This window comes from Cibotium barometz, chromosome 54 (genome assembly GCF_041138505.1).
Source record: "Cibotium barometz isolate CiBa-2024 chromosome 54, ASM4113850v1, whole genome shotgun sequence".
Classification (NCBI taxonomy): Eukaryota; Viridiplantae; Streptophyta; class Polypodiopsida; order Cyatheales; family Cibotiaceae; genus Cibotium; species Cibotium barometz.
This window is the reverse complement of record NC_141099.1, coordinates 17,416,962-17,439,779: the sequence shown is the minus strand read 5'-3', so window position 1 is coordinate 17,439,779 and position 22,818 is coordinate 17,416,962. Positions and strand designations below refer to the sequence as shown.

Sequence of the window (22,818 nt, the reverse complement as noted above, 5' to 3'; positions counted from 1 at the left end):
CTTCTTCTTTTGAGTGCTTCAGTTCCTTGCTTACGTCCTTCAATGCCTGCCATCAAGATTTTAACCTTAAATCTTGGACATAAGTCCAACACTTGTCTTAGCAGAACATGTCTATCCAATAGCATTGGTACTACATTGGTTTGCAACCAATCAACATCCTTCTTGCTTTCTTCCAAGAAGATTTCATTGTTGTGCTCTGCATGCATCTTGTGCAGATTTTTGCCTGCTTCTGGGTGATCTGCGATGACTTCGCATAAGCCACCCTCCTCTTTATTGCCTTGCCTTCTTTCTATTTCCTTAGTGGTTTGGATCCTCACCTTCTCCCGCTATTCCCAGTCCGCAACTGCCTTCTTGCGGGCTTTGGGTGAGTTATGATTATCTAGCGAAGTGATTACTACACCAGATTCATTTGCTTTTTCCCTTGTGGTTGCCAAGAGTCTTGAACTTCCATTTGTGTGTCATCCGTGTGCATCATGTGTGGCACTTGGTGGATTTTCTTTGAGTTCCATTAATTCCACTTGTCTTTCTTCATCATGTTTTTTCCTCATGGCACATTCCGCTTTGGTGCGCCCACGCTGTTGACAATAGTAACATGTGAAGGTTGTAGAACCATAGGCATGTCCTTGGCTTCTTCTTCCTATGCAATTTTCGCAGCCTCTGCTCCCATACCTTCCCATCCCTGGGGGTCTTCTTTCCGCTCCTTCCATTAATACTGTTCACCATGGGAGCTCTATTTTTTAAGTTACACATGCAGTTCCATGTACTATGATTGTACATGTTACAAATGGTACACGTTGGTGGCACTGTGCATTCCGCCTTGAGGTGGCCTTCATGTTCGCATTGAGAGCAGAACACAGTTTTGCAGAATTCTGAGCTTTTGCTTTTTTTCATCTCTCGCATCAGCTGCTTCATCTATAGCACAAGTTCTCTGGGGTCATTTGTGCCCTCACGGTTTTCTTCTTTTTGTTCTTCCTTTTCTTTACTACCACTAGAGTATCCTTGAGGTGTCGCTTGAATCCTCCTCCTCAGTTTGCGACACTTTTCTTAGGCTTTCTCTTTTGTCTTCTTTCTTGACTTCTTTTTTCTACCATTTTGGCCAGCTCGACCAGTTCCTCAAACTCCTCTTCAGTTTCTATCTGCTTTGTATTGAGACTACTGCATGGATGTCCAGCTTAAGCCCTTGAACAAACCAATCTAAAACTATTTGCATTGAGGATCGGATTTGTTCCATCACTTGCTGCCTCAAGCTTAGCAGTTTTGTTGCATAGGCCTCTACATCCATGTCTTCTTATAGGAGTTCTCTCATTTAATCACAGAGTTGAGTTGCAGACTTTATCTTGTGGAATCTCTCCATAAATGCCGTCATGACCTCTTCATAAGTTTGGAAATGGTTATCTTGGTATCTTGACACCCACTCCATGGCTCTATCTTTGAAGGTGTTCATGAAAGCATCTTTGCAGATTTCACTCAGCTTTGGTTCTTCCACATCCTGAGGTCTGGCCACTTTCCAATATTGCTCAAACCTCCTTACATGAAGATCTACATCTTCCACTTTCTCTCCTGAGAACATCGGGAAATTTTTGGCTAATGATGCTATGGCTCCCTTGAGCCTTTTCCGGGGTTTTTGTTGTTGTGGTTGTTCTTCTTGGTTTTGTTGCTCCACCCTTCTTGGGCTCTATGGACCTGGGCTGTGCACAACTTCTAGCTCTTGCCACTCCTTTTCTTGGTCCAAATTGTGCTTGAAATCTGACACTTCCTCTTGCTCGTGTGGGGTTGTAGAAGTTTTTACACTATCTTCCTGATTGGAACGATGCAAGACACTTACAAATGTGAGCTTCCTAGAGGATTTCTTGGAAGGCATTACTTTTCTCCATCCTCAAGTTCACAATCATGCGGAAGACATGCCTGACTCCATTTTTGCTAATTGGGTTGTGTGGTGGAAGGTTCTCCGCATTGACTTGCCCATAAAAGCCCCTCCATGCTATGGCTTCCAGCAGACTTGTTTTAGGGATCTACTTCTAGCAAGATCAATTTGAGCGGAACCAGAACTTTCTCTTTCAGAGTTTACTTTGCATGAAGGTTCAGAATGCTACTCAACAGAGACTTTTTTGCTCTCTCGCAATTTCCCAAAAAGGAAATATTTTCGGCCTAGTTGTTGTGGTAGAGATTTCCCTTCAGCACAGCAAGGAAGTTTTCTAACAAAGTTGTGGTAGAGTTCCCCAGGAGGATCGCTAGGTGTTTCTTGCCGATTTCCCTCTCAGTGGAATGGCAAGACAACGGTTTGAAGTAACATACCAGTTAGGCAATGCCATGGGAGGCGAGTAGCCACCCGCCAGAGCTTCTAGATTTGAACACCATCTCTAGAGTGGTCATGGGGACAGTCAGAACACCGCTCCGCTTTAGAACTCCACACACTCTCACTCTACTACATAACTCTCTCACTCTCTCTCTAGTGCACAACATGTTTATTAAAACAAGAGACACATCACTCTTATTCAACACATTATAGAGAGTAACACAGAGACATAATGAATGGCAACATTGCTCTTTGTTTATTGGATTACTTCAGGAACCATTATAGGATCATTATAGAGCAACTGCTCGACACAGAGACTACTACTGCTTAAGGACTATGACCATGTTTGACTTCTCACTACTGGTTAACTATTAGCTGTGAGCTATTAGCAACATGCAACCTCCTTGCAGTAGTGATCATCCACCCTTTTAAGGTTTGTGTTCTTGATCTTAGCAACGACTATATCTGGTGGTTACAATTTGCCACCTTCACACGTGCAGTACCGAGGTGGTGCAGAGAGAGAGAGAGAGAGAGAGAGAGAGAGAGAGAGAGAGAGAGAGAGAGAGAGAGAGAGAGAGAGAGAGAGAGAGAGAGGGATGGACAGTTTGTAACGCGAAAAAAAATTTGATAAAAAAAACCATGCTTGTTTTCATGCGGGACGTGAGAGAGATAGCCTGCGATATCATTTTCATGTGGGAAGTAAGAGAGACATTTTGCGATCTCGTGTTCTTTTTGGTTTTGACACTGCACTGTCTAGAGGACAGAGAGAGTGCGTTTGCTCAGGTTTGTGACCTTAGACTACATGCTATACTAGATCATTATCTCATAACAGTCCATACATGGAGTAGATAGACTTTACTCTTGAACACCCTATCCTAACATTACAGGGCAAATGGGGCCCAAGATAAGCCCGGATGGTCGTGGGAGGTGGAATACTTACATAGCAATTCCTAGACCATATTTATGGGGGACTGAGTCCACATTGGCACCACCGACTATGACCAGGGACCTACCCCACATATATAAGCCTATATAGATACACATCCACCCACTTCTCCACATCCATCATCATTTTATGAATTTACTCCCTAGCTAACATATAGCTTGCACACGAGTGTGGGGCTTCGCCATCTATTGTACCACTTCACTAATATAGTATTCTTCTATCTCTCTTCTTGTGAAATTTTAGTTTTAATTTTTTATGTTGTGAAAGATCCTACTTCTTGTGAGTGTTCTATTGTATACACCGCACCTTATGTAGCATCTAAAGAGTTATAGCCTTCATTAGATGAGCAAAAAGACATTTTGGCAAGTGCTTAGTCGCCGAGTCCTTCCCCTACGTCTTTATCGAGCACGTTGTCATGCAACACTGGATTCAAATCATGCATCTTTGGCTTAGGACTCTAAAGTGAAAATGTACTTGTTTGTGCAAGGGCTCTTTGTCCTTACACAAAATTTTTTAAGGGGTATTTAAAGCACTTATGTGGGATTTCTTCATGCTAGCCTTCAACTCTTGAATTAGTAAAAGGACTTATGAGCTTTCCATTTCATCTACCTCCTTGTTAACATCTAGTAGGTTGTTACCTTTGTTTACATTATCCTCGCATTACCCTTCTTGTCATCCAAGATCTCCTCCTTTTTCTCTCTCGTGTGAAGGACATACTTCACCTCCACCTAAATCATGTCCTTGCTTGCATCATCTTCTATGCTACATCCAAGATCTCCTCCTTGTTCTCTCTTGTGTGAAGGATGCACTTTATCTCCACCTCAATGGTGTCCTTGCTTGCATCATCTTCCATGCTACATCACTCCTTCTTTTTCTTGTTCATTTGATACTTGCCGCAAAGGGAGGAAAACGAGAGAGAGAGAGAGAGAGAATGTACTAAAGACCCAATGGGCCTATGAGACCAAAGTGATACAATAATGTCCATGGCATATCTCATCATGGAATGGAAAATAAAAGAGAAACAAAACATAAACATAGCTATGTGAATGATTTAATTAACAAGAATACAAACTTGCCAATTTTCTCTTCTACAAGAGTTGTTGAATGATTACAAATTATTTTGGCCACTTGTTTAGGACATTACTCTTTTCATGTTCATGTGAGATGAGGACCTATGTGTTTTGTTAATAATAAATTGACAATGGCTTCCTTTATTTTGAAATAGTAGATGGAAAGTTTAATGAAATTTTAAAACTTATAGATGACCCACAATACTCTTTTTTCTTCCATCATTATTGTTTTTATGGCTAAACATTCATCCATACTCAACTTTGTTTTCATTTATATTTTAAAGAATTTCATATTTGAGCATATAAACTACAAAGAACATTGTACATTGTGTGATCCAAGAATCCACAATCACTTGAATGCCATTATAGGTATGAGGTTATCAATAGTTTTCCACACCAACTTCTAACCTTCATACGTTACAATGTTAGGACATGGTCATAGCTATATGAAGTTTTTTCTTACTAGCTATATAAATTTCACACTATAGTGAATGAGAATATTAGTGTACAATCAAAATGCTAAAAAAATATAATCTTCTCATGATGCACAACTTATTGATCTTTGTATCTATGAAATAATGGCCTCTTGGAAGCAACCATTTTAACCTAAACAATGCATAGAAAATAAAACTATCAAATAATGGCCTCTTGGAAGCAACCATTTTAACCTAAACAATGCATAGAAAATAAAACTATCGAAATAGTATTCACTACTTTTTGATGTCTCAATGTTCTTTCAATTACACTTTTGAGAGCACACTCTCACAATGGCAATGTTTCTCCCAAGCTATTTTACATAGATGTGAAGACCTTTACACACTACCATAACACAAGAAGGGATAGAAATCAACACCCTTGATTGGCTATTGCTACATAATCTTTGTCGGTTTATTTGTCCTCTCAAATAGAGTTGATCCTTGCTCACGGACGGAGGTCATGTTCCACTTTAGCCCTCATGCTTTTTGTGTAAATGACATCACAACATCGTCAAAGTTCCATGTTCATTATGGTTGGACCTATGCTAGTGAGCACACTATAGTCTCCAAACACTTTGCCCCCTCTTGGATCTTAGATATCTTAGATGGCGATGTCGATGTTTGTAGGAAAGCTCCATTCAAAACTATCATCAAGATGGCTAAGGCCGTCACATACTTGCAGGGGGGCACAAGAAAAGGCACTCATCTCCATCATGGACTAGCCATCGTCTACACAATCTTGATCTTGTTTATTAACCATTGCAAATCTTACGCACATTTCACGGCTTTTGTTGTGATGGATCAACACGCATTCTAGATGTGTTTCACAAAGGTTGGTTGGACAAGCATTGACAATCCAAGGTGGACGCCAGCTCACGAACGAGCAAAAATAAAAAAGTTTGTGTTGAGCCAGGGTGTCCAAGTTGGAGTTCATGGCTAGAGGAGAGGCGCTTGACTGGGGCAGATGTGTGTGAAGAGGGACCACTCGCCCCATAGGAAACCCATAAGAAAAGGGTTGTGAATCCACCCTTAATCATTTCTAGTGTAGGGAGTGACCCTTAACACAAAATAGCCAGGCAGTAAGTGAATCGAATGTTAATTTCTTTTTTTTTTGGGCCATTGGCTTTCTTTTCCCCCAATTTCCCAAACCTTTAAGCTTTCCTCGCCCCAATCAATGAAGGGCACAGCGTCAGGGCCAATGCCAACGCCCAAAACAACATAAGGTCTTGCCTCTTGACGGGGATCTTCCTGTGCTAGACCCTGTTCCTGCCATAGCTGCGGCAGCGGCTTCTGCCAAGGTACTTCTTCGCCATAGCTGCTTCTGCAGAATTAAATTTTCAAGGTCTTCACCATTTCTGCCGCAAGGTACTTTCGTAACACTGTTTCTGTGACGGCGATTGCAGCGATCTGCGCCAGCCACACACGCACACACACACAGAGAGAGAGAGAGAGAGAGAGAGAGAGAGAGAGAGAGAGAGAAGTAGCTTGGTTATGGAGGAAGACGATTTCGGGGACCTTTACGGTGACCAAGCTCCTGGCGTTTCATCAGTTGGAGCCGGAAGCTTGCAGAAAACGTATCCTGTCTATGCACTCTATGATGATGATGATGAGGAGGAGGAGGATGAAGACGGGGGTTTTGGTGTCTCTCCTGCCGTCCATGGCCATTTAGCCCATGGCCCATCCAAGCTTCCTGAAGTGCGGCTATTCTCTGATCAACCTGCAGAAAGGGATTCTGATGAGGATGATGATATGCTTCTTCTCGGATACAATAGCAAGTCGGGTTCTGCAAGTGGAAAAATAGAGACTCCCATGGCCGAAGCCAACAATTTGCAGGTGGCAGAGCTTCACAATCTTCAGGAAGGGTTTTCCGAGTTAGCAGAACTAGCTAGGGTTCGGACTATCACTGAGAATGGAGCTATTTCTCCATCTGTACGCTCTAACAGAGCCATAACAGAGTATGTACCCGGTGATATGCCAAAACAAGATATTGATTTAGCAGGTCATAACCCTTTGGATGATCCCAACAGAAGTCCGGATGTTGGTGACCTTACAAACCACACCCTCACCATTCCGGGGCTTTCTACCACCATGAATGCATCTCCTTTTGATATGGAAGATAATGGGGATGTTGCTGAAGATGTTTGGGAACAGAGGCAGGGGGTAAAGGCACATTTGGGGACAGATAGAGATGCAGCTGTAGAAGGGGCAGAGGATTGGGATACAGACAGTGAAGATGATCTGCGGATTGTGTTGAATACTGAGTACCCCTACTATCCAACTGGTGACAAGGCAAGGGTAGGCAGATATGAAGGGGGCAGCGAGGATGAAGATGACGAAGATCTGATAATTGTTGCTGGAGGGCAGCCGGTTGATGAGGGCGAGGAACAGTCGCTGCAGCCCCCAGATGTTCAAGCAGCACCAGGTGATGGATCCATTCATCCTGTAGGAGACAAGCAAGCAGGGGATGCAGATGAGAAAGGGCAACAAGACAAGGTGGTATCAGGTGTTGCCACCCTGACTCAGCCTGTTTCACGAGTCGGCTATGGTTATCACAGCTACAATTCCCCTTATAAGGTCCGTATCCTTGTATGATTTTTTGCCCCCTCGTGTTACGTTGTAAACTAATGCTGCCATTATTAACTGCAACATAAAACATCAAGCAGTTCAGCAGTTGTGTGTTTTCTACTTGTCAATGTTTGTTGTTATCGTTTCATAGTAGAAGTAGACATCTTGCATCAGGTCTCATCAGCATGCACTTCCTCTCAGTCACTTGTCTTGTATGCACATCTCTTTTCTGCATGAGTAATGATGTATAACGTTGAAGCGTCTAAGCTCTATTTCATACACCTGAACAAGGGGTAATCTAAATTCTAATATTTTAGACAGGAGTAGTTGTTTAGATTACACCCATTTTATGTTTTGTGGGAAGCTTGGGGAAAAGGAAACGAAACTCAATTTGTCAATTACGGCGACATATCTTTATGCATGAACCTGCACCTACTCTTGGGCACTGACGACGTCAGTTGGGATGTCATAGACACACAGTCTATGCTATGCATGATAGAGTTGATGATTGGAAGCAGTAGACTGTAATGGATTCAAGATCGCACTTTAGTTTTTATTAAGTTTGGGAAATAACCTGGACTTTCCAGAGGTTTATCTTTCTACTGTATAGTGGACATGCAGATTTCTTTTGAAGGCTTTGTCCAAGTTATGGGCAATTGGCTTTCTTCTAACCAAAGCAGTGCAATTGCCTATCCAGCTACAGTGTGTGTGTGTGCTCTCTTTAATGCTAGCCTTTGTCATGGGCAAGTCATCCCTTGTCCTCCAAAGGAGTGATAGAAATTCGGTTGGAGGGTTTATATATATGAAGATTTTTCTACTACGGTGACATATCTTTATGCATGACTGGGCGGTGACGATGTGAGTGGGGATGTAATAGCTTGTAGTTTATGTTATGCATGATGGAGTTGATAATTTGAAGCTTTGTGAATAGACTCACGGAAGTTTGGGAAATAATGTGAAATTTTCATTGGTATGTAAAACCCTGTGATCCCTAAGCCCTCATCAGAGTGTCTTGCATTAAGGACTCCATGCATGTCTTGTAAAAGCACATGCCTTCAGTACTACCACCCTTCCTTGACCATACATAAGAGGCTCATTGCAGTAAAAGTATGCATCCCAAGTGGTATACTCACCTCCATACTCACAACACAGTTCTTCAATGGCTGTGGATTAGAAGAGTACTTCCAATGCTTATAGCACACTTCAGTCATGGCTTGCAAAGTTGGGATGAGAAGGGTACTTGGGCTACATCAGATTTAAAATATTGTTCAAGCAAGACTCAAGATTGTTGGAAATTGTAGGGGCATCACAGTCCTAGTGCATAAGAACATGCTTGAACAGTGAATGTAGTAGCAATGCAAGGGGTTTCATTTCCTTGGAAACGTGTCATATGGGTTTTTTCACTTAGTTCTTCACTTGGTTAATGAAGAATGAAGTTTGAATTTTACATGCTAGCCGGAAGCTTGCTTGTAAGTGTTGTTGAGACCAAAGCATGGGGACTTGCCACTTACTATTAATATAATTACACACTTTTAAAATGGCCGTAGCCTTGAAACACATTTACACACTTTTAAAATGGCCAGAAGCTTGCTTATAAGTGTTGTTGAGACCGAAGCATGGGGACTTGCCACTTACTATTAATATAATCACACACTTTTAAAATGGCCGTAGCCTTGAAACACATTTACATAAAAGCTGAAAAATATAAACTTGCACATATCACCACATTGGGGCCGGAATGGGCTGACCCCCCCTCCCCCCTTTGGATATCTTTATTATCAAGGAGTATATTCACTGTACAAGCTTTGGGGGCTCACCCAATAACTAGGGTTTTGCCACATTATCCAGTATGGGAACAATCAATACCCAATCAGGAAGAGGACTGCACATATTCATGGCATTTCTAGGCATGTGTACGAATCCCTTGTATTCTTGGATTTGTTATTGTATGTTCACATATTCATCTTTGGATACATCAATGATTTGTTATTGTATGTTCACATATTCATCTTTGGATACATCAATGATAACCAAAGATAGAGAATGCCATAAAACTCCAACCGGTTCAGTTCAGCCAGTACAACAGAAAATCAGCATATTCAGCCGGTACAAAATTGTACGAATGTGGTACAACAGGTACACAAACTGGTATAGCAGGCATTTTTTTCAGCTTTTTCGGCAAGCTTCGGCCTTTTTTTTGGTCTTCACCCTCAGGAGGACTCCATGGCAGCTGCTCCGTCATCCCCGACCGAAGCCGCCGTTGCTTGCATTACCTTCTCCGAAGCGGATCTACAGGTTCTTGCCACGACTGTTGCCTCACTTGAGGCCTCCACCTTGGCCTGCAAAATTGCTGGTAGCCACCCTGTGTGCGGACCGTTCAGGGATCTTTTTCAGGCTAGCATCATTGGCAAACCTGCCAAGATCACCGATATTCACCCTCTGGGCACGGATACTACTAGGTGGAGTTCGATTGGCCATCGGTGCTAGATAGAGTCATGCAGCTGAGTCTCCTTGCACTGCGTACGGCGCAGGCCGCCTTTGCACGGTGGCAGCATAGCTTCGATCCAACGTCTGACGCATGGGCTGGCGTTTCGGGCTTCCCAGTGTGACAGTTTGCTTCCGAGGCCTTAGGAAGGAGTACCTTCCTCTTCTCCCGGTGATTGGTGGTGCTGTCTGGAGAGTGATGGAGTCCCCTCCCACCGTTGCCTTGGCCCTCGCAAGGGCAGCGGGGATTCCATCCCTACGCATCTGTGTAGCCTCGCCGGAGTCTGTACTGCACTGTATATCTATTCCTAGTCTCCGAGGCGACCCCATACAGCAGCTTGTGGAGTATTCTGGCCTTCCAGGGTAATGCTTCATTTGCAAACAGATGGGTCAGTTAGCTAGAGCTTGCCCTCGGCAACAGTCCAGGAGACCGCCTCTGGTGGTTCCTTCCCCTGGTTCTTGTGTTGACCCTCACCAGGGGGTAGAGCGAGAGGTAGGCCCTCATACAGGAGAGCACCAAGCCCCGACTTAGGGCGACCCAGCAGACGGCGAGTGGCGGAGAGTTGGACCGCGCCAAGGTCGCGAGATGACCACCAGAGTTGAGTGCCACCGCCGTGTGGCCAGGCTGGCAGATCTCAGGAGGATTCGGTTCTATCAGAGAACCGTTATGAGCATTTATCTCAGCACTCTCCTGTTGGTGACGCGCCCTCTCCAATCCTGGGGCGGGCCCCTTTGACCCCACCAGTTTGGCGGCTGATTCCTCGTCGAGATTCCCACCCGGACCCCCAGGGTTCAGAGAGGCCGACCGACCTCTCTGAGCCCCCGACGGGTCCCCCTTCCCTCAGCTTTCCTCTCCGATGGATCCCTCACAGCAGCACCCCTCTTGGGCCCCTCTGCCCCTCTGCCCTCTCTCGCCGCCGCCGCCGCCGCCACCTCCCCCCCCCTCCCTCCCCTAGTTTTGACACCAACTATAGCCACCGCAACGCACTCCGCCTCGCCTTTACCATCCGCCGCCCTCCCCCCCTCCCCCCGCCTTTTTACTTCTTTAGAGTACTCTCGTCGCCCCCCAACAGCCCCTAACTTGGAGCGGAGGCAGCCGGCGGGATCATTCTGTCACTTGATTCACCGCTTTTCCGAGCCGGTGGATATGACCATTGCTGCCTCCCGGTGAGGGATCTCCTGCTAGAGTTCCGAGGGATTAGGCCTCCAAGATCTGGGACAGTCTGTGGATTACAGTTTCTTTCGGTGTTTGCCGACGGAAGGGACGGACATTTTTGAGGAGACAATAGCCCTTGTTTGGGTTTGTGTGGTTTTTCACCACTCTTAGGCCCTCTATGCCAGATAACGATGCGATGATCTTCTCTTTCCCCTTTAGTGCAACCTCGGGACAGTGGGATCCTGAGTTGGTGGCAGCTGCCATCCAGGGTAAGGCAATTGAGCTCTCCCACCATCTCCACGGTCTCTGCATCACCGACATTCTCACCCATTTTTGGCCTCTGGCTAGGATGGAGCTTGGAGGTTTAGCCCATCGAGGCCAAGACGGGGAGATGGTAGTCTCTAGTCTGGAGGTGCTTCTTTTTGTGTTCATGCATACTTCTACTGCGGTACCTCTTCCCCCCTCTTACAGATACCTCAGGGACGTAGGGAGGGGTGTGTATATCTGTTAGTGAGCAGTTGCTGCCAGCAGTGAGTGGCTTAGGAGTCATTGTCCCTGGGTGTGCACAATGGATTACAATTACTATTGGAGAGGATAATGTTGGCTTCCTCAACGTTTATGCCCCGAACGCTGTTGCAGGTAGAGCCCTCTTTTGGTGCTTAGTACGACAGGCCCTCCCTCAGGTTGATTTTTGGTGCTTGGGTGATGACTTTAACATGATAGGGTTGCAGAGGACAGACTTGGAGGTGGCACGACCACAATTTCAGGAGCAGATTACTCAGCCTGGGAGGAGATGATTCATGGAGTCAGGGGATAGGACCCTTGGCATCTTCCAGAGTTTGGGCGTAGCCTCGGAAGCCTTTGCTTCTCGAGGTCGGAGAGGAGGAGCATTGGCCCCAACCTCTCCAGACTCCACAGATTTTATGTTGATGAGTGGGCTTGCAGCCGAGGGGGTATGATTGGTATTTTGCTAGGCACTTCATTTTCAGACCACGCCCTGGTTATTTTATCCTTAGAGGACCCATGGAGGCATGACAGGCATGTGAGCTCGAGGATTCCGGACAGCCTCATTCAGGACCCCGAGATTTGCAGCAGGATAGAGTAGATATGGGCAAGATTGGATTTTCTTTCAGGTTCTGCTTGCGCACATTGGATGAGGGCTTAGGAGAGATTAGCTGTTTCTTGCAGGAGGTAGCCCAAAGCCGACTAGAGGGTTTTCGGGAGCAGGAGAGGAGTTTGAGGAGTCGTCTTGCCTCTTTACAGGGGCTTTAGGAGAGGTCCTTGGATAGCCAGTGGATTGAGAGTCAGCTTGCCGCCGCTCGCACGGAGATTAGATCCATAGAGGAGAGGAGGGTGGAGTATAGGTATCATGCCAGAGCCTCTTTTTGGACTCAAGCAAGCGATAGAGTCACAGGGGATTTCTTTGAGATAGCCGGCCCCCATAGGAGGAGAGACGGTATTCGCAGGCTGCGTGGCCAGGATGGAGCTATTGTTTCAGATCCCCCCGAGGTGAGAGCCATCGCCATGGACTTTTTTCGATCCCTCCTCACTGATGCCCTAGCATCTCCACAGGTGGTGGAAGCACTCGAGAGGGTCTGGCGGCATACGAGGGAGGTGTTTCCCTTGTCTCTTCGGTCATTCTTATTGACACCATTCATTGCTGAGGAGTTGGCGGTGGCATTGACGGCACTACTAGGGGCAAATGCCCAAGGGCGGACGGGCTTCCAGTCTCCTTTTTTCTTCGCCATTGGGACCTCATGAAAGGTGGCCTTCGAGCTGCCTGCCTTGGAATCCTTTTGAGAACTCATCAAGGTCATCCTCGTCATCTTTAGGCTTATGTCTCTAGAAAAACACAAAGGCCTCCTATGACATATCAATGTAGATGTCTTGTGTGGATAAGCTACATGGATGGCTTCACCAATGGCAAGGGCTTGTTCTCGGCGCGTAAGAGTAGACTATATGATATAGTTAGAGGATGCCCATCAGGTTGTACTCATTATTGGGCATGTTATAGAGCTAGCAAAAAGTAGACAATGAGATTATGATTATAGGTCCCATGCCAGAGTGAAAGAATGGCTGTAAAAAAAAAAACAGCAAATAGATCTTGCAAAGAAACACACATGCAAAAGAACTGAAGTAGAAAACTTGTTATCTGCTGAAGTAGAGCACGAGGGCTGCCCGTAGGTGCATACAACCAACAGCAATAGCTGAATAATGATGTGCTAATGATGCTAACCCAAGCCACCTATTTATAGGTTGGACAAGAGCTGGTCGGCTAGTATAAAAACAGTGGGCTGGCCGACTATGCAAAAAATACTAGAATAATGTCTAAAAAATAGACAAAAATAGTAGAAAAATATCTAAAATAAGATGAATGCATGGCCTCATAAATCTGGCCAGATACAGCATGAAATATGCACATATATGCCCAATTTGGAGATGATAATGCCAACACCTCCTCTTCAGCGCCAGATGGGCGGACCAACTCCAGCACGCTGAAGAAAGACCTCCAAAGAGTCTGAAGGAACAACCTCCTCATAAAAGGCACAAAGCTTGCGAAGATATGGTACATCTGAATACCGAGAAGGTCTTCGTTCGGAAGAAGCCACGAAAAGATCGAGAAGATATCGAAGACAAAACAATAGGATCAATCTGAAGAGAGAAGCTCTCAGGAGATGGAACCATAGATGGTACCTCCTCTGCAGGTGCAACAAGTATCGAGACCCAAGTAGACTTCTCCTCTAAAGAAGGAAATGAAACAACCATTGGAACAAACTGATCATCAGTGATAGTAGAAGTTGTCAGGTTCAAAGTAGCAATCTTCACGGAAGATACTGTCCCGAACCTCCTCTGAATCTCATTCCACATCTGACTGGCATCACTCCAGGAAGATATAAATTGTACTTGGATAGATGGTGTCATACAATGGATGATGATGTGACGGGCCCGTGCATCCAGAACTCCACGAAACGCGGGATCCACCAAGTGAGGAGTGGTGACAGAGGGTTGCACACCTGCTCCTTCAAGAAGCAATTGCATATAAAACGACCAAGTATGGTAGTTGGTAGCAGTCAGTCAGCTTCATGGAATCACTCACTTGAGGGGGTGAATAGGATGGCACATGGGAAGGGGTTGGGATGAGGGTTTGTGGTAGGGGAGAAACAAGAGAAGTGGTGGTGGTGGGGAATATGGAAGGAAAAGAAGCAGGAATCTGGGAATAAGGTAGAGAAACAGGAAGCTGGGAAGAAGGTGTTAGAAGTCATCTCCTGTCTAGATTTATACACCAGGGCCTTTGTTGTGGGTGTGCCCGCCCTTATCAGGTGTTTTATCATTTTTCCTCACTCCCCGTATTTTTCCCCTATTTTTTTCCATTTTTCTGAGGCTTGGGAGGGCTGCCAGATGATGCCAGGAGCACCCCAGTGCTGGCCGACTGGATGTTCATCAGTCGTGGGCTACAGGGCTGCTGGCCGACTGGTTTTCTTCAGTCGTGGGCATATGTATGCTGGCCGACTGCATTTATGCAGTCGTGGGACTTTTTCTCCAGTCGTGGGCACTCTTACTGCTGGCCGACTGCTCTCTATGGGAGGTATATATAGCACCCCAGCCCCCATACCTTATTTGTATAATTTCTCGGGATCTTCTTGTGTATATCAGAGGAGAGTTACACGCCTACATCTCTCTCTCTCTTGTGCTGTTTTTCTGCCTGCGTTTTTGCTTTTGCTCATGTGTTCCCAGATCTGGTCATCATCTCCGCTGCGTATTCTGACATGGTATCAGAGCCCTAGGCTCTAGATAGGTCTTGGGATTTGTGTGAGCAAGAGGGGGACTGTTTTGTGGCTGATTGGTGGACTGTTTTGGGCTGATCGGGAAGAGGAGAAGCAAGAGGAAGGCGGGCTGATTTGATGGACAGCCACTTGCAGGTTTTAGTTCTTCTTTGTTCCCACCCACCCACCCTTTTCAGAGTACATCCCCGCTATGGCAGATCTGTTTGAGATGGCCGAGAGACATGTGAAGATTCCGACACTCCCCACGTTCCCGGTGGACCGTCAGTTGGACGGGAGCAACTACGTCATATGGAAGGTGATGATGGAATCCGTTCTGGAGTCTTACGACCTCGCCGATTTCGTCGTTGTTGGTATTCCACGGCCGGAAGTAGAGGAAGGGGAGTTACCGTCGATCCGAAAGGACCGGGAGGCCCAGACACAGATGTGGGATCGTGTCAACGCCAGGGTCCGTTCGTTTATTTTCCTCAACTGCACACCGCAGGTAATCAATCATGTAAAGCATATGACGCTGGCCAGAGGTATATGGCAGCATTTGGCCTCACTTTACAACAGGGTATCGCCCATGAAGAGGATTTCCTTGGAAGTACAGATGCGGGTTATGAGCCCTGCAAAGTCGTCGACGATGCGGGAGCATATTAACAAGCTGCAGGCTCTTTAGCCTGAAGTTCTTCAGGCTGGGAAGGAGATATCGTCGGAGGACATGGCCATCACGTTGCTGTCACATTTGCCCTCTTCGTACTCAGCATTTTACTCGTCTTTGATTACCAGTGGCAGGCTCAGCACCATCACGTGGGAGGAGCTTGTGCCCATGGTCCTGGACCAGGAGGAACGATTCACGAACCCTCCTCAGGGTGGAGGTTCGGAGGCCTTAACTGGCCAACGGTCGAAAGGCCGTAACTCGGGCAAAGGGAAGGCCTCATCGGAGAAGTCTTCTGAGAAGAAGTCCGACGCTGACCGCGAGAAGTTGAAGGCAGAGAGGACCTGTAATGATTGTGGCGAGAAAGGCCACTATTGGAGGCAGTGTAGCGGAAGACCGAGAAGGGTGAAGACTCCTCAGCAGCAATCATGAAGACTCCGGCTTTTGTGCACCTGGAGGTGATGGACACCGATGCTTCATTTTCTTCAGGCAGGGAGGAGATTGGAGGACTCTCCGCAACGGATACTCGGGAGTGGATTCTCGATAGTGGTGCTTCCAGGCACATGACTCCTTCCCGTTCCGGTTTACAGGATCTCTGCAGGTGTTCTGGTCATATTCTTACTGGGGATACGTCCACTATCCAAGTTCACAGTGAGGGCAGGATGGAGATAGTTCCCGATGGCAGAGGGGGGAAGCATTCCTCCCAGGTGTTGTATGTTCCGGCACTTGGTTTTCATCTGTTGTCAGTGCATCAGGTTTTGCAAGATTGGCGTACGGGTGGAGTTTGATGAGCATTTTGTTGCTCTTCGAGACAAAGCAACAGGCCAAGTGGTTTGGGAAGGTGGAGTGGAGAATGGAGTTTACAGGCTTTCAGCACTCTCTCTCCCAGGTCCTCAGGATTGTGATGAGTGGCAGTCTGGTAATGGCTACTCAAGTGTGGATACGCTGCAGGTGCGGGCTTTCCGAGACCAGGTGGTGGATAGCTTGCCAGTAGATGGCAGCAGTTGGCAGGAACTTTCCAGTACTGATGTTGGTAGTTCTTGTGTTCGTGAGTCACAGGCCTTGTACTGGCTGTACCAGCTTCTGTACTTGCTATACCACCTACGTGCCAGAAGCTGTCCTTGCATACACCGCCTGCAGCCAGCACCTGTACACGATTGTACCTGCGCAGTCAGCCTGTCCAGCGCCGCCAGCAGCAGTACTGCTGTACCTGAAATGTCCGTACACTGTACGGCAGTCGTACAGTGTTGTACCTGCAGTTGTACTTGTCTGCACAGCCTGTACCAGCAACTGCAACCTGTCCAGAACCTGTGCGCAGCCTGTCCAGCAGAGAGATAGGCCCGCAGCAACTCCTGTGCGTAGCCTGTGCCAGGAGAGAAAACCTGCAGCCTGTCCGTACAAGGCTGTACGGCTGGTTTGCTCAGAGAACACAGCAGCCAGAAAGATCTGCAGCAGCCGACTTGCTCCCTTCAGCTTTTCCATGCTTCCCCACAAGGGCACGTATGCTCCACGATTCCTTTTTCCCAAAAAGAAGAGAGAGAGAGAGAGAGAGAGGAGAGAGAAGCACACACTCCAAAAGTGGAGTGGCCCCCTCCCCATAATAATCCTAGGGCCCCCCACTTTAATTATTATTAAAGTTCCCTAGGGGCCACTAAGGCCTAGGGGCAACTTTAATAAAACATTAAAATACTAATGTTCTAGTTCCCCCCTTCACACCTAGGGATGTCCACACATCATTAACTCTGTCCGGGCACCCCCCATGTGAATCATTCAATATTCTGACTCAGCAACCACCATGCCCACACATGTGCTGTTCCATTTTCACAGGGCCATGAGATACCCCCCTCTTGAAAAATGGCAAGCGTCCTCGATTGCATTCTGGTGATACAGCAAAATATCCAAAGTGAAATATACAATATGGCAAGATCAGCATCCCAATCTCTCTAAGCCATGCTCATGTATCAACATTCACTGCAAAACAATGGCGTAGTAATAGTCCAAGTTGTATACCACTGTGAACCATACATATCCACAAAATCCCATGTGACTAGTACACATATATCATAGAAGTCCCATAAACAGATGTATTGTCAGCCTCAGTACCTTCGGGTGAGAGAAAATCTGCACCAAGCGACCTCTAGATGTCATCTGAGCCTGTTTGTATCAAGGGAGTGGAGGTGCTACCCCCCTCTTGAGCATCAGGTTGAGCATCAGGTAATGCTCCAGACCCATGCTCTGCTGAACGTGAATGAGCCACAATAAGAGTCGGCTCTAACTCAAAGGCATCGAGATAAAGCTGCAAAACCTGAGGTGAATCTGTTAAGTCACCTTCCTCCATCCACTTCGCATCCATCGGTGAATAGTTCTTGAACTTCACAAGATAGCGACGGGAAACTTTACCTCGTACCTTCCTTTCTTTATGTGCCAGAATCTGCTCTGGAATCAGAACCTCATCAAGTTCCTCAACTTCCGGCTGAGCCTCATCTGATACATCCTCAGGCACATCCCCACAGAAAGGTCTAAGAAGACTCACGTGAAAAGCATTGTGAATCCTCCAGTGATCTGGTAACTTCAAACGATAGGTTACCTCACCAATCTTTTCCAAAACCTGAAAAGGCCCATAATAACGCATGCTCAACTTAGGGAATAAGCGCTCTTTACCCTTCATCTTCTTGAGTCTAGCCTTTTCAAAGCGCAAAAGAACCCAATCACCCAATGCAAACTGTAAATCACGTCTGTGACGGTCTGCGGCTTTCTTTTGCTTCTGCTGAGTTTTCTGGAGGGCCAACTTAACTCTCCGATAAGCTTCATCCAAACTTTCCTTATACTGATCAGCCTCAAAGATCTTATCCTTTGTATGCAAAATGGGTGGTACCTTCTTCCCTCCTTCCACAATCTCAAAAGGCGCCTTGCCTGTCGAGGCATGTACAATGTTGTTATATGCAAACTCCACCAAAGGAAGATACTTTTCCCATTGTTGCTTGTGCTCTGACACAAAACACTTGAGAAGATCCAACACTGTAGAGTTAGCCTCTTGTGACTGACCATCTGTCTGTGGATAAAATGACGATGAAAACTTGAGAGTTGTACCCATGTTGTCAAACAACCCTCTCCAGAACAAACTCGTCATCCATGGATCACGGTCACTAATGATAGACGTAGGCAAGCCATGATACTTGAAGATGTTCGCCATGAACAACTTCACCACATGATCCACTTTGATCGTCTTACGCACGGGAATGAAATGAGCCTGCTTACTGAACCTGCATATGATAGTCCAGATGCCATCATTTCCCGTTTGTGTCCGTGGAAGATCAAATATAAAATCCATGGCAATGCTCTCCCAAGGTCTATCTGGAATAGGTAAAGGTTGTAATAACCCTGTTGTCTTCTGACGGTCAAACTTTACCTTCTGACATACGATGCATTGCCTCACAAAGGCATCAACATCTCTTCTCAAGGTTGGCCAATAAAAGAAAGTCTCCACTGCTTTTACCGTGGCGTCAATACCTCTATGACCTGCATACGGTGGAGCATGACTTTCAATCATAACCTTGAGTCGCAATGGCCTGGTAACACACAGTCTGCCATGCATCAATAGAAACCCATCTCTGAGAGTATAGTGCTCATGCCGCTGACCCTCAGACATCTGATCATACAACCTCTCAAAGTCCTCATCATGGGCATACTGCTCTTTCATTTCATCAAGCTCATGATGATAAGCAAGTGAAACTGCAGAGACCTATGGCTTGCGTGACCAAGCATCTGCCACTACATTCTTTTTGCCTTCGACATGCACAATCTGGAATTGAAACATTGACAAAAAGTTTGCCCAACGCATATGCTTCTCTGAAAGCTTAGTCTGCGTGAGGAAATAACGCAAGGTTTGATGATCTGTCTGTACAGTAAAATCAGCCCCAAGCAAGTAGTGTTTCCATGTAGAAAGAGCGTGAATTACAGCCAACATCTCTTTCTCATAAACCTGTAAATGCTTCTCAGCATCTTGCAATACTCTACACTCATAGGCTATCACATGTCCCTCTTGCATGAGAACCGCACCAATGCTACTTCCACATGCATCACACTGGACAACAAAAGCCTTTCGGAGATCCGGTAACACCAATATTGGGTCCGAAGTAAGCTTTTCTTTGAGCTTTTTGAATGCTGTAATTTCCCGATCAGCCCATCTAAACGGAGTTGCCTTCTTCGTCAAAGCATGAAGAGGCGAAGCAATTTCAGCAAAGTGCCGTATGTACCGCCTGTAATAGGAACACAATCCTAGAAAACTGCGTACATCATGCACGGTCCTCAAAGCTGGCCAATTAAGTATTGCTTCCACCTTTGCTGGATCCATACGGACTCCATGCGCAGACACAATATGCCCCAAGAAATGTATCTCCTGCAAAAAGAACTCACTCTTCTTGCCATTAACAACCAGTCTATGGTTTCTGAGTTTTGCAAACACAATGGCCAAATGCCTTCTATGCTCTTCCTCAGTTTGTGAATGCACAATCATATCATCAAAGAATGTGCCCACAAACTCTCTATGAGGCCTGAAAATCCTGTCCATCATTCTGTTAAATGGGGGAGGCGCATTTGTCAAACCAAAGGGCATAACCAGGAACTCATACAACCCAAACGTGGTTCGGAATGCTGTCTTATGCACATCCTCGGGTCTAATACGTATCTGATGATACCTGCTTTTCAAGTCAATACGACTAAAGACTGTGGAGCCCTGTAAGCGGTCCAAAGTGTCATCGATCCTCGGTATGGGGAATCGATTCTTGATGGTATTCTTGTTCAGCGCCCTGTAGTCAATACACATGCGCCAAGAACCATCCTTCTTCTGCACCAAGAGTACAGGTGAGCAAAAGGGTGATGAGCTAGGCTGTATCAACCCTTTATTCAAAAGCTCCTGCACCTGACTCATAATCTCTTCCTGTTGGGCTGCACTAACACGGTACGGCGGTCTATTCGGTGGAGTACTACCAGGAATCAGATCAATAGCATGATCTTCTGGCCTCTCGGGAGGAAGTTCTCCTGGCAATGACTCGGAAAAACAATCTTGAAACCCACATAAGAAATCAGTCCTGTCCTTATCTAACATAGACAAATTAGACTTAGACTCATCATCCTGTGCATCCTTTACATAAATCAAGTACGCGGAAAGATGCTTTTTCATTACTGATGAAATCGCCGAAGCGGATACAATAGGAACAGATTCCCCTTTGAGTTTTACATCCAATACATGTTCTTTCCCTCTATGAGTCAGAGTGATTTTCCTATTGTAAGTATCCACCACCGCATGTACCCTGTGGCACCATGGCATCCCCAACAAAACATCACAGCCATCCAAAGGCATGATGAAGAACTCTTCGCTGTCCACATAACCCTGCAAATGAAGCCGAAGCTTCCCAATGACAGGAGTAACGGGTTCTGCATACCCTGGACAAGCCATATTAGCCTCATGTAACGGCCCCATCTCCTCTGCGCGAATCCCCAATCGGCCAGCCAAATCTGGTGAAATGAAGTTGGCTCTAGCACCTGTGTCAAAGAAGATTAAAGCATTCTGATCTCTCACTTTGCCCCATGCTCTGCACAACTCTGTAGCTTCACCACCTGGCTGTTCCCCCCACAAGATCAGGAACTAAGCCTGCAGAAGGTTTTGGTTTCTTTGACTTGGGCTCTCCTTTATTGTCAGAGTCCTTTTGGGACTTTCTTTTGGGACAATTGAATGACATATGCCCCTCTTCAGTACAGTAGAAACATTTACGAGCATCTCTCAAAGCCTGTCTTTCCTCAGAAGTCCTCTTGGGCATTGGCAACTTCTTATACTTCGTCTCTGAAGACCCTTTAGTATCACGTGAAGCATGCCCAGATTTTTCAGCTTTCTTGCTCAAGTTCTTACTGCTTTTAAACCCAGATGATCCTCCAGTGAGTAACGCATTAGCTGTCATAGCATTTTCAATCATCTGTGACATGTTCGTTACTCGTCTTGATACAGTAATCTCGCATCTCTTTGGGCAGCCCACAACAATACTTCTCTACCTGCTCAGATAATGGCACCGCACGATAAGAAGTCACTGGGAGTAAAGCTTCCCAAAACTTCTTGTTATAATCCTCCAAATTCTTACACTTTGAAGCATCCAATTTGTGCCATGCGGTCATAACATCCACCTCAAATGTAGATGTGAGCCATACGGAAGAGAAAACCTGTTTAAATTGGACCCATGTAGTGGGTGCTATGCCCTGCAAAAGAAGAGTAGACCGCCACTGCAAGCATTGCCCTTGAGAAAAGTGGCAGCTTTCCTCACCTTAGAGGACTCTGTGTAATTCCCACCAGAAAAAGCAGCATCAAATTGCTGTAAAAAGGTAAGTGCTTTCAATTTATCTTTGGCCCCACTGAATGTATCAAACTTCACTGCAGCTCCCCCTTCCTTGTAATCCTTCGCCTTACCCATAGGCGTTAGATTATCATATGGAAGTGGTTTCGCAAGATTGCTGCCCCCAACATTCATGCCCATCATTGGGTCAACATTTCCCATTCCCACACCAGGCATACCATACATTCCAGCCATGTTTCCAAACATTCCATTATGCATACCTGGCTGCATACCACCAAACATATTGCCTTGCATCCCAGGTTGCATGCCTCCAAACATATTTCCTTGCATACCGGACTGCATACCACCATACATATTCCCTTGCATACCAGGCTGAAAATTAGCTCCAAAAGGCCCGTGCATACCCATGCCTCCCTGAGGATAACCCCCAGTCATAGATTGGAACATCGAGCCACCACCAAAATAACCAGGATGCATATTCTGCTGAGGAATAGGTGGCTGTCCATAGAAGGAACTCTGAGAGTTTGCACCATAAGCATGCTGCATGTTCGGAAACTGGCCAAAAGATGGTTCCTGTGGGATGGCACCACTATGACCCTGTGGAAGATTCTTAGAACGAACCTCCTCCTCCTTTTTCTCGGGCTCTGTGCGGGATCTCATAAATTCAGCAAATCTCTCACTCTCTGTGAGCTGCATAAATACATCCATAACACCAGCCAAACGATCTTTGAACCGAGCATCATCATCCTCTTTACTTGTGTTACATCCTCATAAGGTTCAACATCTGCAGCCTGTTCTCCTGCATGAATATCTTCAGATACATCTCTCTCAGGAGAAGTCTCTTGCTCTTCCTCTTCATGATAGAAGTACTCATCCTCTGTATCAGACATGTTTGCTGAATTTTTCAGCGATGGCTTTCTTCAAGGCAACCACGAGCTCACCCTCTTCAGAAAGTTGATGATTGGTCCCGGCAACGGAACCTTGAAACCGGCCTCTGATAGAAACCAGAGTGCGGTAGACTAGCAGTCACCCGTCCACTTGTAGTCTAGATATGAAAAC

The 22,818-nt window shown here is 46.0% G+C and overlaps 1 protein-coding gene across 8 annotated transcripts in view; it reads left to right on the top strand.

The window, feature by feature from the left end:
- Positions 1-5,846: 5,846 nt before the first annotated feature.
- Positions 5,847-22,818, top strand: part of LOC147607906 (uncharacterized) — a 95,444-nt gene continuing 78,472 nt past the window's right edge. For 6 of the 8 annotated variants that reach the window (XR_015264610.1, XM_086789947.1, XM_086789942.1 and 3 more), the window contains exon 1: positions 5,847-7,362. Coding sequence is in view for 7 of the 8 variants with exons in the window: in XM_086789947.1 (XP_086646073.1) it covers positions 6,280-7,362 (1,083 nt within the window). In the remaining variant the exon portion in view is untranslated. The remainder of the gene's footprint in view (positions 7,363-22,818) is intronic. The other 2 variants (XM_086789943.1, XM_086789945.1) reach the window with 1 other exon arrangement.